Below are 13,133 nucleotides of genomic sequence, written 5' to 3'. Positions count from 1 at the left end.
AGCACGTTCGGCGATAACAAATAACGCGGAGTACCATGGTTATGGCTGGTGATGATAGCTTGGGTCGATGGCCTGACGGTTGGGAGGGGAAAACAAACTCCATAAGATATCAAGCATAGCCCGCTGTTAGTCACCATCACACAAATACACAATCAACCATGAATCAACATCTGCTACATAGAAAAGGACAAATTAAGACCAACGCCACCTGTCAGTTATGCTAATAACCAGATAACGATCCATCTGCCGAATTTCTTATAGGGCGCGCGCCGCGACCGGTCCCGGCGAACGGATGACGTGGCGCACGCTCGTCCACGCATTCGTCGTCTTCAACCTGTAGCAGCGCACGGCTTGTCTCCGCCGCTGCCGGCCGGCCAAGCTGGGGGTTAGGAGAGGGGGAGGGGGCGGCCAGGGAGGGTGGGAGGTGGGTGGAGCGGCCGCCGGCGAGGTCGCCGGTGGCCGGGGTGGCGGCGAGAGGCGGCGGCCTTTAGGTTGCCGGGGGTGGGGGCGGCTCCATGATCACCGGCCATAGAGGGAAGGTCGGGGGCGGCGGTGGCCCGGCGGTGGAGGCGGGTTGGCCGGCGGAGGGCGGGGCGGCGCGGGAGCGCCGCCGGCCGGGCCGAGGCAGGACAACCGGTGGGCCTGTGCCGGCGGCGGGGGCGGAGGACACTGGAGTGGGCGGCGCGGGCGGTTGGTGGGCGGCTCGGTCGCTGGCGAGGTCGCCGGCGGCCGCGGGTGGTGGAGGAGGCTGGCGGGCCGGTGTAGCAGGAGGAAGAAGAAAGAAAAATATGAAGAAAAAAAAGAGGATAGAGGAGGAAGAAAAACAGTAAAGAGGGAGGAGCTGTTCGCTGCTACGTGTAGCGCCCTGCAGTGGCCCCCTCCATCTGCAACTGCAAGCCGAGAGATCGTGCGTGCAGCCTCTCTCCAGCCTATCTATCTATCTGCAAGAGCTGCACCCTTTAAATAAACAAAAATCCGGATGCATGCCCTCGCGCCACAATATATAGATGCCCGCGCTCCCCCTCCTCCGCCCTTCACCGATCTACCCGGCCGTCGTGGAGCAGATGGCCGGAAGCATGGAGCGAGTTCTATTCTTCGCGTGCGTGTGCTTGCTCGTCAACTCTGCCTGGACAGAGGATCCGTACAGATTTTTCGCTGGGACATCACCTACGGCGAAATAAGCCCGCTGGGAGTTCCGCAGCAGGTACGGCACCAAAGTCTTGTTCTTGTGCTTCAGTGCGATTTTATTCAAACATCAGTTCAATCTACTAAGTTATGGAACGGGTACCATCGTCTAAAGTTTCTTAATTTGGCATCCTGGAAATCGCTCGTAATGCGTTTTGCGTTTGCTTTTCTCCAGGGAGTTCTGATCAACGGCCAGTTCCCGGGACCAACGCTTGAGTGCCAGACAAATGACAATTTGATCATCAACGTCCGCAACAGCTTGCCCGATCCGTTTCTCCTCTCATGGTATGTTCGGATCCATCTCCACAAAACTGCTGCATTGATCATTGGTTGCTTAAATTTTAAATACCAATTGCAATACATTGACCGGACACATAAATAGTGGAATGGTTTTATGTTCTTGGTGATGCATTATGCGTGTGTGTGTGCCATTGGATGCCTAGCTTTTTTATTCTGCCCATCTTCCTCTCGAATTCTGACCTTACCTCTCTTATGATGAGCATAATATGGGAAATCACAGTTAGCATGTATTATCTTATTATTTGGCCAACAAACGGAGCTTCCAAGTTCACTCTCGAGATCTAAAAATTCTCACGTTAATCGGAGAAAAATAGAAAAATAAAAATTACCCACCACTGCCATTATAATAAAGATTAGCCTAAAATATCTCTATGCCTAACTAAAAATCACCCACCAATGCCATTATGAAAAATTAAATATAAAATATCATTTAACTATGTATCAGTTACAAACATATACTATTAATAAAAACAAAAGCTAACAACAATCAATCAAAATAAAACAAAAATAAGAATAATTATATGCATAATATTATTAAAGCTCAACAAATCAAATTGTTATTATAGTTAGATCATATTTGAATTGTTTTAACCAACAGTAAGGTATAATTTATGATAATAAACAGGGTAATATAAGGTAAAAAAATAGCATAATCTTTAAGTAAAGATACAACGACATGCAAATTTTTGAATTTTCAATACTAGCCGCACAAATACGCGGGCTATACTTGTATCTAAACAGAACCTAGGGTATCATGAAGTCCATGTACGGATATGCTAGAGATTTATCTCCTACATGATTTCCCATATTAAAAGACAAAAGGGCTTTGATGAGGAGTTGGTTGGGGAAATATCCGCTCCGTTTAATTTCAGTTAAAATATATATTTTGGGACAAAGTGAATGGTCAACCGGTTTGCTACATTTTGACATAAATCGGCAGGAACGGTTTGCAGCAACGCAAGAATTCGTGGCAGAACGGCGTGTCCGGCACCAATTGCCCGATCCCGCCGGGCCAGAATTTCACTTACCGCATGCAGGCCAAGGACCAGATCGGCAGCTTCTTCTACTTCCGTCGCTGGCATTCCACAAAGCCGCCGGCGGCTTCGGCGCGATCCGCATCCACAGCCGCCCGTTGATCCCCGTCCCGTTCCCCTCGCCGGCCGACGAGTTCACCGTGCTCATCGGCGACTGGTACACCACCAGCCACAAGGTATGTATGGCTTGATGAGGCATCCTGTTGTTAATTGGGCCCACCACCAGCCGGTTCTTAGACGCTTGCCATTGCCGTTAATCTAGGCGCTGCAAGATTTGCTGGACAGTGGAAAGGAACTACCTTCCCCTGATGGCGTCCTGATCAACGGCAAGAGGAGTCCAGACGGTCCAGATTTCAACGTTGAGCAAGGTGACTTTGGCCTGCAAATTCCAAGCTACTTTTTGTGGGATTATTAGTTGCCAAAACATCTGCTTGTTCCTATAAAAAAACATCTGCTTGTTCTGAATTCTAATCTGACCCCGTCAAGCACGGCTCACTTCGCTTTTCTTGTTCTTCCATGCAGGGAAGACGTACCGGCTGCGCATCTCCAACGTGGGTCTGCAGAGCACGCTCAACTTCCTCATCCAAGAGCACTGCATGACCGCCCCGGTCGAGGTGGAGGGCACCCACACGGTTCAGAACTCGTACACCTCCGTCGACGTCCACGCCGGCCAGTCGCTCTGCGTGCTGTTCACCGCCGACCGCCCCGCCAGGGACTACCGTGTCGTCGTCTCCACCCGCTTCGCCAGCGCCACCCTCCGCTCCACAGCCGTCATCCGCTACGCCGGCTCGAGCGGCCCTGCTTTCGAGCCATTGTTGCCTTGCCCGCCGGGCCCAGCGACGACGACGTTGATTTCTCCCTCAACCAGGCTCGCTCCATCAGGTACGAACACGAGCTCATCCGGTCGCCGCGCAAAGCTCGATCATGGCAGCGGGCGGCGATCAGAACATTCCGGCCGGCCGATTCGTCCGTGTGTGAACCTGAACTGCAGCTTGTCGCCGTTTCGAGCAGGACGAACCTGACGGCGAGCGCGGCGAGGCCGAACCCGCAGGGCTCGTACCACTACGGCTCCATCAACGTGACCCGCACCATCCGGCTGGCGACCTCGGCGGGGCCGGCCGCCGGCGGCGGCAAGCTGCAGTACGCCGTGAACGGCGTCTCGTTCGCGGAGGCCGACACGCCGCTCAAGCTGGCGGACTACTTCAACATCAGCGGCGTGTTCCGGCTCGGCGGCATCCCCGACGCGCCGCCGCCGGCCGCCACGGGCGAGGTGCGGAGCGAGACGGCCGTCATGGACTCGGACCACCGGTCCTTCGTCGAGGTCGTGCTCGAGAACGGCGAGGACTGCGTCCAGAGCTGGCACCTCGACGGCCACAGCGTGTTCGTCGTCGGGTACGCGATCGAAAACAACTTTCCAGAGATCCGACGTGAACTCGCCTTAGTTACAAACCGGCAACACCTAGTTCATGATCCGTGAACTTTTCGCTGCCGATTCTCGTAGAATGCACGTGGGGACGTGGAGCGAGCAGAGCAGGGATGGCTACAACCTTGTCGACGTAGTGTCGCGATGCACCGTGCAAGTAAGGCATTCTTGATTTTTTTTCTCCTCTGATAAGTGCATAGCTAGGCTCTGCTCTTAACTGTCAAGTGGCTGCGCTGTGTGCAGGTATACCCGAGAGGGTGGACGGCGGTTCTGGTGGCGCTGGACAACGTGGGCATGTGGAACATGAGGTCGGAGGTGTGGGCGCGCCGGGACCTGGGCCAACAGGTCTACCTCCGGGTGCACACGCCGACGCGCTCGCCCCGCGACGAGCTCCCCATCCCGGACAATGCGCTCCTCTGCGGCCGCGCCGCCGGCAGATAATGTTACAGGTCGCGCTCGTGGTTGCGATCCGTTGTGTTGCAGAAACATCCATCCCACGTGATCCGGATGCCAGGGCCGCTTCGTCCTTTTCCCTGCATGGTCCCTTAGTTCCTACATTTTTTTTTGAACGCAACCCTTAACTCCTACATATACAAACAGTGTTAGAGTTGCGGTTTCATATCATAATTGAATTGGTATATTCTGGAATCGCAGGCTCTTAATTCATGCATTCTGTCTGCGTTTGCTGATGTTTTATTCTATGCATGTGACATTTATATTTGTTCCACTAATTTAAAAATATTTGTTCCATATAATAAATAATTTGTTCTACATAATACAAGTTTGTTCTAGGAGTATCTTAATTTGTCCCACATGATTAAAATATTTGTTTCCATATCATTGCATCTTTTGTTCCACCCAATATCGGTTCTTGTTAGAGCATCTCCAAAAGTTTGCTATATTTTACTTGGCATATCTTGTGTTTTGCCAACTTCTAAAAAGATATGCCAAGTAAAAAAAGAGCTTATCTCCAACAGTTTGGCATAATTCACTTGCCAAATCCAGATTTAACTTACATCAGGAACCATGAGAGAGAAACAAAATTATATTTATGCCCTTCCACCTCTTAAAAACTTAAATCAGGAACTCTTCTCTGTTATTTATTTCTTTTTTCACCCACCCACCTGATTAGAAACCACGATGCCAACCGCGCGCCGCGCGCGTATATTTACGCGCTGTAGGCTGATTTTTCCCAAGTTGCCAAAAAATATCAAGTCTTTTGCCAAACTGTTGGAGGAGTATTTTTAACGTTTTTGCCAAAAATCAAAGATGACAACTCGATTTGCCAAACTGCTGAAGATGCTCTTAGTTCCATGCAGTGGCGGATCCAGAAATTGAAGGTAGAGGGCTTATCTCCCTTCTCCTTCCTCTTCCTCTTCCTCTCTCTCCTTTCTTCCTCTAATTTTCATGGAGTTCTGGAGGTACGGGAGGCTTCAGCCCCCAGCCCCACGCTGGCTCCGCCTCTAATTCCACGGGATATCTATATTTGCACGCGCGGGAAGAGGGTTATCCGATGCACGTTCGTGTGTGATAGCAGCGCGTTGAGGTTGAACGGCCCCGTGGAATCTTACTGCATGTTGTGTGTCAATGGATTCGGTAAACATTTTGTGTAAGTGCTAGTTTGCTCGATTCCTCATCTGAAATCGAAACGAGTGACCAGCTTGGATTCCGAGTTTCCAACGAACAATAGGTGAACTGACAGAACAAGCAAGGAGATGGATTTTACATCTGCCGCACCAACAAAACTACTCCTACTAATGCCGGAATCGCTGAGGGGGTCGGGATCCTGTAGCTAGTTAGCTACATTTTTAGACTTATGTCACTGACATGCGGGCTGCAGTTGAGCCTCGAGCTCCTTCTCTCTCTCTCGGTCTCTCCACTAGATGCAGGAGCCGCACACACTGCATGCACGCGCTGGACATGCATAAGGAGGCCAACACGGCGAGGATGCGGGAGAAAAGGGGGTCGCCTTGACTCTGTCATCTCCCCGAACGCAGCAGATCGACGAGCACCAGCGGCATGCCAGCAACCACGCCAATGGCGCCACGCCTATGTTACAAGAGTGCGCACGTACGTTTATCGACGCGTCAGCTAGTCTTCGTGGAGAGAGCGAAGCGAAGCTGTTTTTTGTTTGGAAGAAATCGAACCTGTCCTCTCGATCGGCGCTAGGCAGCGACGACGACAAGCTTCTCGTGTGCACCCTATGCGAAGGTGACAGCAGCACGCGGTCAGGATCACTGACCACGCGCAGGTCCTCACGCGCGCCCTGCCCCGCGCACTGTAGCATGGCGGCATGGCCGCATGGCATCCGAGTCCGACTCCTCCGGCCTCGTTTCGTGGGTCCTGGCAGCCGGCAGGGGATGGTGCTGCGCGTGGCGTGGGCGCTCGGTGCGTGCGAAGTCCCTGTGTCCCAGTACGACCGCAGAGGCCTGCTGCGTCCTACTCCTACCACCCTGCGAAGCCGAAGGGAGAACGATCGTCCTGTGATGATCTGACCCTATTCCTTCCTTCTGCATCAGAAGCAGGAGCGAAGAGCAATGAAAAATAAAAATGGGTAAACATGATTAAGTGGACACCAGCTCTCTGTTTCTGTCCTCCATCTGTCGAAGGAGGGCTGAACATGCATATTGGCATGACACGGCAGCGGAGCTAGCTAACTGTTTACCGTGCAGTGTGTCGTGCGTGAATTGTGATTGCATACAGGACAGGAAATACAATCGCTACCACCGTTTCAGAGTTCAGACAAAGGTTCGTTCTTGGTAACAAAGGTGTGGTCGTCAAGATCTTGGCAGCCCGTCCCAGTCCGGCAGTCCGGAAAGGGCTTTGCGGAGAGCCAGACTTCCAGAGAGTCTAAAAGCGAATTGATGCGAGCTTCCCCAGCTGCATGAAAAGAAGCCTGATGCCATCATTATTGGCCTCGCCTCGCGCAATTGCCGCTGGACGTCCATCATGCGCATACATGGGCTCATGGATCATCGCTTCCCTTTTTTTTCCCTGACGACGCAGCAAAATTCTTAGCGAGTAAGGGCGTGATTGGTTCTCAACACTCGCTTGGTTCGTTGCATGGATCGCTCAACCAGATCATATGGAGATGTTGTTTGGTTGCTTGCATGAATGCATGTTGCGCAAGATAAAAATTGTTAAATAATCATCACTATGGTACTTATTTTGCAAAATCAATAGTCCTTAATTCATTTTATAATAGCTTAATATAAAAGTCTTTCATTCATTTTATAATAGCTTAATATTCTTTAATATATATTAATATCAGTTAATACATACTAATTATATACTAATTGTATTATCAACAGTGCAAATCAGTGCACCATGCGAGCCAGGCTCGCCGGAAACGGTCGCTACCTGCGTTCCTGGAGAGCCCGGCTCTACCCACACTTTTTTGCATCCGCTGGACCAGGCTCTACCGCCGGTACAGGCAACCAAACAGCCTGCACATGCATCCACGGAGCCTGGCCGGCACATGTACAGGCAACCAATCAGCTCCTAAGAAACCCCAGGAAACCGCGCGCAAATTGTTCCCGCCGAAAATCAGCGAACTAGGAACAGCAGAACAAAAACAGGTCCGCCGGATGACATCATTGCTCGATGCATTGCATGGTTACCTAGACGATACACTTTTCCCCCCTCAAACGGATGTCTACGTGACGTCCTGGTGAAAACGAAAAAAGTTAAAAACTGACCAGTTTCACTTTGACCGCCAGGCTGAAACGGTAAAAGAGGAGAGAGCAGCCGCCATGGTCCGATGGGCAACGAGAACAGCGTGGCTGGACCCAACAGTCGGGAGCTCGCGGTCGCGGCGCTCCGAGCCTCCGCCTCCTCGTTTTAAACGCTCCCCTCCTCTCTATCTGGCCCCTACTCCCCCCCCCTGCTGATCACAGCGCATCGCATCTCTCTCTTGCTCCGCTCGCAGAACCCCGCCTCCGGCGCGGCTCCGGCGCCGCATCCATCTCCAGGAGCAGTCAGTCCCTTCCCCGCGCGGGGCGGTGGAGGTACGGCGCCGCTCTTCCTCGCCATTCTTGATAGATGGTTGCCGTTCTTGTGCTCTTCTCTATGGATGGATGGTTGCCGTTCTTGATAGATTCCCCCTAGCGGGCAGAGAGAGAGAGAGAGAGAGAGAGAGAGAGAGAGAGAGAGAGAGAGAGAATTGTGATAGCTAGGGTTATTTGATTCATCGTCATCGTCGCTGCATTTTTGTTCATTGTGGCGTTTATGATTTATTTATCGTTGGGTGCCTGGGTCCGCTTTCAGAACGGGCGTTCCCCCCTTCCACTTGAAGAGCTTCAGTTACTACTCGGTTCTGAGCGCATTTATTTCGGATTAGGTGCGGTCCACTGCACCAGGCGTTTGCCCCGTTCGAGAATTTATGGTTGCTCAACTGCTTGCTTGAAAACTCAAAGTGGAAGGAGAATTGTTTTTTTATTTTTGTTATTAGGTGTAGAGAACATCTTTAGCCCGCGGTGCATATGACTAGTATGTGTTGCCACTTGCCAGTAATCAGAATATCAGGCATGCGAAGTTAAGCCACTGCAATCCTAAAGGTTTCACAGGTTTTACAGTTGTTTTCAGCTCACCAGCATTAGTCACACGCTGTTAATTTTATTCTTTTCGTTAGCTATGCTTGTTAGATGTGTGGTACAGTGATGGATGTAGCAGCTTTACCATACATGTTAGGCCATTGTACCACGGTAGTAATTTCACATGATGAGATCGGTTTTTATCAGTTGTTGCGGGGATGGAAAGGCGTCAATTGTGAGCCCCTTGCAAAATCATGTCATTAGCAGCATTGGGTTTGGAGGACTGACTGCCTGGTACTCAGATTGTTCCGTGGAACTAAAAAAATGTGATCCTTTTAGGGTGAGATTAAAAAACTGGGCACTAACCAAGATCTTGTAGTCAGTAAACAATCCTGCAAAGTTGAAAACCCGTGCGTCCAGTTGCAGGTGCAGTTTCACTGTGGCTCATCTCTTACACAAGTTTTACCTGTCACTGCCCTGCCTTCCCTAGTTTCACATATTTTACTTAGGCTGGAGCATTCCTGCTCTTTTTCTGGCTAAAAGAGCAATTCAGAATCGCCTTTGTTTGCCCCACTTTTCTTAGTGATATTCGCTGATCAAGTAGCTTTTTTGTAGTGGCCACTGCCTTACTTGTGCTGCACTATGTATGGGGGCATGGGGGGCTGGGGCTGTATGGGTGTAAGGCTGCCATTTTTTTCTTTATCCTAAATACGAATTGAGTTGATTATTAAGATTGATTTGTCTGGTAATGATTAGTTCAAAACCGCAATCATTTGATTGCTTGGGGCTGTGAGCTTAGTCGTGTTGGGTTCTGCAGTAGCATAGCAGTAGAGTTTAGACTATGTTTTCATGGAATAATTTATTGTTTCATTCAAAAAATTCTTGAACGTGTGACTTATTAGTCTTTGAAGGGATCACCTAACTTTTTGTTTGAACATACTTGTGTTAAACATAATTTGGTGTTTCATTCAAGAAAGTTATTCATGATGTGATGTGCTTTCTTTGAGGCTAGAAGGCTTGTGCTTTAGTTCCCTTCTTGCATTGTCTCCTCTTTCTCTGCTTTCATGGATGCCTTTGAGCTTTAGATGCTGGCCCTACCATTTCAGCTATTTTTTTGGGCCTTTCAATTTCAATTGCTTTCTTACTGAACCTTCTAGCCGTTCTTTGGAAGTAGAATCCTTGTCCCTTGTGTTGACTAACTATTGTCTTTTTTATTCCCATGGTTTAACATTGCTTCATGGTAAGAGAGAAGAATCTCTTTAGTAGTTTAGTGAATGAGAAGTGTCGGTAAAGTGCTTGTCTGCTAGACTGCCAGGGCCCTCAAAAAGGGTGATTAAGCAGGCTTCACAGTTCGCAGTTCACACTGAGCAATTTCGTGGTATCATGACTTTCCCACCATTACTTGATTTCTTTATGAAAAAGCATTCTGCACTAGTTTGGAACACATAGTTTCTTATAGTTCTTAGACTTTGATGATTTTTTTTACCTTGGTATTTTCATGGAGTGAGCCACTTGTGGTGGGGTAATGGGGTAAGTGCTTCCTCACTATGGCTTCTACAGCTGACAGGCAGGCATGCTTTTGTAGCACCGTTCTTCTGCTAGGCTCAACACGTGCATATTTTCTTCTGAGTTATGATGAGTTGAAGACTGAGTTACTTTTCAAGTTATAATTTCAGTTCCAGAATTTAGAACTAACCTTTTCATTTCATTGCAGACGGCTTGGTTATTTCTCAGACGTAATTTGGTGATGCTGGGGCTCGTTTAGTCATCTTAGTTTGAAGATACCAGCTATGGGTCATCTGAATTATAGAGTCTCTCTCCCTCTACTGCTCTGTCTACAAATTTTGCTGCCACTACATCCTTTTGCTACGGCAGATATAGCCTCTGAGAAGCAAGCACTCCTTGCTTTTGCCTCTGCAGTCTACCGTGGCAACAAGCTCAATTGGAGTCCAAGTATACCACTGTGCTCATGGCATGGTGTTACATGCTCACCAGATCGATCACGTATATGGGCCCTTAGGGTACCAGGGGCTGGTTTGATTGGTACAATTCCAGCTAATACTCTTGGCAGGCTTGTGTCCCTCCAAGTTTTAAGCCTGAGGTCTAATCGTCTGAGTGGAAGTCTTCCATCGGATGTTGCCTCACTTCCTTCTTTACAAGCCATATTTCTTCAGCACAACGAACTGTCGGGAGACTTGCCTTCATTTTTCTCTCCAAGCCTCAACACCCTCGATCTCTCTTACAACTCCTTTACAGGACAAATCCCATTAGGTTTGCAGAATCTTACCCAATTATCTGCCCTGAATTTAGCAGGAAATTCCTTGTCTGGGCCAATCCCTGACCTCAAACTTCCAAGCCTAAGACAGCTAAATCTGAGCAGCAATGAACTAAATGGTTCGATCCCTCCCTTTCTCCAAATATTCTCAAATAGCTCCTTCTTAGACAACCCTGGATTGTGTGGGCCGCCTCTAGCTGTATGCTCCTTTCTATCTTCACCTACACCATCACAAGTGCCTTTACTTCCATCATCGCCACATCATGAGAAGAAGACATGCAATGGCATGATAATTGCGGCTGTTGTTGGGGGCTTTGTCATATTTCTGCTAGCTGCTGTGATGTTCACTATGTGCTTTTCAAAGAGAAAGGACGAGAAAGATGAGGTGGCTTACAACGCCAAGGTGACTGATGGTGCAAGGATTGAGAAGCGCAAAGAGGATGTTAGCAGTGGTGTCCAAATGGCTCATAAGAACAAGCTGGTATTCTTGGATGGATGCAGTTACAACTTTGACTTGGAGGATTTACTGAGGGCTTCTGCTGAGGTTCTTGGCAAAGGGAGTTATGGAACTGCCTACAAGGCTATACTTGAGGATGGCACTATTGTGGTAGTCAAGAGGCTAAAGGATGTTGTGGCAGGGAAGAAAGAATTTGAGCAGCAGATGGAGCTCATAGGGAGGGTAGGCAAACATGCAAACATGGCACCTATTCGTGCTTACTACTACTCAAAGGATGAGAAGCTTGTTGTTTATGAGTATCTTCCTGCTGGCAGCTTCTCAGCTATGTTGCATGGTATGCTAATGACTTTCACCATTGCATTTTCATTAATATGAAGGTCTATTTTACTATGCAAACTATTCGTGGTGACTCCATAGAATCCCATTCATTGACATCGTCTGGATTATATAGTTTAGATGTATGATATTTATACGTCCCAATTTTGTCATAATAAATTATACATTGTAATGTTACACGATGGTGGTAAATTTGGCATGTGAATGACTGATCCCTCTGTGACTAGGGAGTCAGAGCCTTACAATCTATTGTAAACAAATATCACCAAACAAGTCCATGCTTGCCTAGCATAGCCAAGTTAGATACCAAAAGAATGGCATGCTTGTCAAAGTGTATGAAATATGATTTCAATAACTGTTAACTTGCCTGCAGAAGTTACACAATTACCTAGATATTAAGATATACATGGTTTTTTTCTCTCGAAAGTTTCTTCTATTGAGCAAGTGGGTTCCTTGTATTGCTGCATCTTCTGCTCCCTGCTGCACCATGATATCGCACAACATTATTTACGCAGTCCATTGATTGTATTTCTCACTAAGTGCTGATAAACAGGTATTAAAGGCATTTGTGAGAAGATCCCATTAGACTGGAATACCAGGATGAAGATTATACTTGGAACTGCATGTGGAATTGAGCACATCCATTCAGAAGGTGGCTCCAAGTTCGCCCATGGCAATATCAAGTCAACCAATGTCCTGCTCGATCAAGACCACAACCCATATGTCTCAGACTATGGTCTGAGTGCTTTGATGAGCCTTCCAATCAACACCTCCCGGGTTGTCGCCGGTTACCGAGCTCCGGAGACCTTTGAATCCAGGAAATTCACACACAAGTCTGACGTGTACAGCTTTGGCGTCCTTCTCATGGAGATGCTGACTGGAAAAGCCCCCCTCCAGTCACAGGGGCAGGATGATGTCGTTGATCTACCAAGATGGGTGCATTCCGTGGTCCGTGAGGAGTGGACCGCCGAAGTGTTTGATGTCCAGCTGATGAAATATCCTAACATAGAGGATGAGCTGGTCCAGATGCTCCATATTGCCATGGCGTGCACGTCGTGGTCGCCAGACCGACGCCCAACAATGGCGGATGTGGTCCGGATGATGGAGGAGCTAGGGCAGTCTGCTTCCCAGAGCCGCACTCCCTCCAATGGCAATCCCAGGGAGTCCAATCCTCCATCGGTGTGAGTCTATAATTTCTGTGATTTTGATCCGGAATTGGTGAATCCATGACATCGATGATATCCTCTATTGCCTTTATGTGGTCCTGAAGCTTACACTGTTACACATAGGAACCACATATGCTGTATGATACGGCATTGTATCCAGCTGTAATGTTATTCCCTGTTCATGTTAAAGTTGTTAACTGGGAGATGTTAACATTTCTTCCTACTCGGATGCCTAATGTCTGGTAACAGTCTCATTATACTATGGTGTTCGTTGACACGAAAGTGTGATTGGGTTGCTCATTGAGTTTGTGACGTGTGACGCTAATAATGTGTGCCAGCACCTTCAGCCCTAGAAACAACATACCACAGCTCCTAAAGTGGAGCACAGCATCAAGAAGAGAATCACAGCACAGGGCACCGGAAAA

General features: G+C 48.6%; 1 protein-coding gene and 1 pseudogene across 2 annotated transcripts; both read left to right on the top strand.

Annotated features, from left to right (window-relative positions):
• Positions 1-1,127: 1,127 nt before the first annotated feature.
• On the top strand, positions 1,128-4,383 carry LOC120692208 (annotated as a pseudogene).
• A 3,408-nt stretch (positions 4,384-7,791) lies between these two features.
• Positions 7,792-12,990, top strand: LOC120691419 (probable inactive receptor kinase At5g58300). Of its 2 annotated transcripts, none has more exons than XM_039974474.1 (3): positions 7,792-7,949; positions 10,189-11,540; positions 12,096-12,990. In XM_039974474.1, the coding sequence occupies exons 2-3, from the start codon at positions 10,265-10,267 to the stop codon at positions 12,725-12,727; spliced, it is 1,908 nt and encodes a 635-aa protein (XP_039830408.1). In that variant the 5' UTR covers positions 7,792-7,949; positions 10,189-10,264; the 3' UTR covers positions 12,728-12,990. The 2 variants fall into 2 exon arrangements, with proteins under 2 accessions (XP_039830408.1, XP_039830409.1); XM_039974475.1 differs by lacking the exon at positions 7,792-7,949 and adding an exon at positions 9,863-10,004.
• The last annotated feature ends 143 nt before the right edge of the window (positions 12,991-13,133 follow it).

This window comes from Panicum virgatum, chromosome 9N (assembly GCF_016808335.1).
Source record: "Panicum virgatum strain AP13 chromosome 9N, P.virgatum_v5, whole genome shotgun sequence".
Classification (NCBI taxonomy): domain Eukaryota; kingdom Viridiplantae; phylum Streptophyta; class Magnoliopsida; order Poales; family Poaceae; genus Panicum; species Panicum virgatum.
This window is presented reverse-complemented; position numbering and strand designations above follow the sequence as displayed.